The 2,235-nt window shown below is 49.1% G+C and overlaps 1 protein-coding gene across 1 annotated transcript; it reads right to left on the bottom strand.

The window, feature by feature from the left end:
- Positions 1-974: 974 nt before the first annotated feature.
- Positions 975-1,676, bottom strand: LOC109754061 (putative glutaredoxin-C2). Its single transcript, XM_020312983.3, has one exon. The coding sequence runs from the start codon at positions 1,536-1,538 to the stop codon at positions 1,224-1,226; it is 315 nt and encodes a 104-aa protein (XP_020168572.1). The 5' UTR covers positions 1,539-1,676; the 3' UTR covers positions 975-1,223.
- Positions 1,677-2,235: the final 559 nt, after the last annotated feature.

The following is a 2,235-nucleotide window of genomic DNA, read 5'->3' as shown; positions in this document are numbered from 1 at the left end:
ATCGGCGGCGCACCAGGTGGATAGGTGGTGGCCGCACCTCATCATCGCCCAGCCGCCGCCGGAACTTGCCATGCTCCACCCCAAGGCCGCCGCGGGACCTACGGGGCTCCTCCCCGCGCGCCTGCCGCAGGCTTGCCATGCTCCCCACGCGAGGGCGTCGAGGGAACTGCTTGCCTCCTCGTCCCGCGGTCGCCGTCGATGCGCGCGGCGGAGGCGGTGGTCGGGCGGGAGCTGATCTGCGGTCGATGTTGGCGACGGCGGCGAGAATGCGCAGCAAAGAGAGCAAAGGTGTGGTTGGGCCAACCAGATCAAGTGACATGCACGTTTGCATGTAACTGTGTGCCTTGCGGCCGGAATTCAAATTTAAATATTGCGAAAAAAACTGAAAAAAATCATGCATGTTCACAGCATACATTAAGATAACCATTAAAAAATTCAGATCAAAATTCGAAACATACATCGAGAAACAAAAAAGAGAAACGAGTTTTTTGCGTGAACGAGTTTTTGGATAAGAGAGAGAGAGAGACAGACTGAGGCGTTCGGGGTCGGTAGTATCGGGCCCGAACGAGTTTTTTGCGTGACGTGGCAACCCAGCCGATTTAAGATTCGTACTGTAAATCTGACGGCGCAGGAGGCGTTCGGAGGGAAACATCAAAACGCAGCGCGTTCGGGAGTTATCGATTCCGTATTTCTTTACAGAGAGAGTACTATATATGAATACGCTATACCATAAGTACAGTCTCTTTCAAATGCAGTGTGCCACATCAGCACTCGTACCATACCGAGCAATTGGACCAGCGCATCTACCTCAACAAACTGAGCTCGCTGGATCAGGTATCTACATCAACATACTAACCTCTCTGAATCAATCCGGTTACCTACGGAGTATTCTATAGCTCCGAGAAAAACGTGTGCGAGATGATACTATATATAACGTCCATAGCACAACAGCTAGCTAAATTAAGCAAATCATCAAATCGAATTAAGCAACACAAGATAAGCATAAGCTCATTTGATATTGCTCATTTGATATTAAGCAACACAAAGCATCCTTTCCTTCTGTCATATGACAAGAAGAGGTACAACTGAAAGATCATGACCCTTAATATGTTTGATGACCTTTCCAAAATTATGTAGCTGCACTGCACGCACTATTATATGATCCCTAGGGATCACACATAACTGCACGCACGCACAGCCACTGCTGTCCCTGACTCTTCAGTTCAGAGCCAAAGGGCGCCGGCCTGGCGGAGGAGCGGCACCAGCTGGCCACTGAGGTGCAGCGTCATGACCTTGTCTGTGGGGCCGACGAGCCTGCCGCCGATGAAGACCGCTGGCACGGGCGGGCTCCGTCCGACCATGCCGGCGAGCGCCCTCTCGACGTCCTTCCCACGGGGGTCCTTGTCCAGCTCGTGCACCACCCAGCTCACGCCCAGCTCCGTGAAGAGCGTCTTCACCGCGTGGCACATGCAGCAGTTGCTCACCCCGAAGATCACCACCGCCCGCTGCGATGCCAGCTTCGTCACTCTTTCCGCCATTGCAGATCGAGCGAATTGGTGGCTAGTCTGTATGCTGTTGTTCTTGGGGCTTTGTGATTGATATATCTGCTCAACTCACTTCGCTTGAGCTTGCTGTAGGCTGTGGTTTCTTGGAGTTGGATGATAGTGATGAACCAACGGTGCTTATTTATAGATGACTGCGGCGGGTAAAGACGGAGTGGTCGGCGCAGTGTTGCAGGCTTGATTGGGGTGCAATGGAATGAGATGTGGCTAATCGGGAAGAATATATGTTCTCTGTCTAAAGGTTCTATTCTACCACACCTTTTGTAATCTTTGCTTTTGAGAATTGAGAGAGGCCAAAATCATACAGTTAGCTATGACCATGAGAGTGGCTGATCCTTGTTATTTATTTTTAAATAGTGATTGGTCTCGAATAAGTAAAGATGAAGAAGAATCAAGATTCGGGACAGGCTGAACTTTTGTTGTTAGTATCATACATAGAAATATGGCGTTAAGAATCAAGATTCGAGATAGGCTTAACTTTTGTGGTACCAACTGAATCAATGCTTCAGCTGATGATTCAACAGGTTCCTGATAAGCTAGGTTTAGATACATTCTAATCGCCTGTTTTGCCGTTTGTGCGTGAGAAGGAATACCAGTGGACATGATGCATCACATCTAAAACCCCTTTATCTAATGGATACCACAAAATTAAGTAGAAAACACACTAACGATC

This window comes from Aegilops tauschii, chromosome 3 (genome assembly GCF_002575655.3).
Source record: "Aegilops tauschii subsp. strangulata cultivar AL8/78 chromosome 3, Aet v6.0, whole genome shotgun sequence".
In the NCBI taxonomy this organism is placed as follows: Eukaryota; Viridiplantae; Streptophyta; class Magnoliopsida; order Poales; family Poaceae; genus Aegilops; species Aegilops tauschii.
This window is presented reverse-complemented; position numbering and strand designations above follow the sequence as displayed.

Coding starts and splice junctions, on each gene's coding strand:
- LOC109754061 (XM_020312983.3), bottom strand. CDS start 1,538: ATGGCGGAAAGAGTGACGAAGCTGGCATCGCAGCGGGCGGTGGTGATC.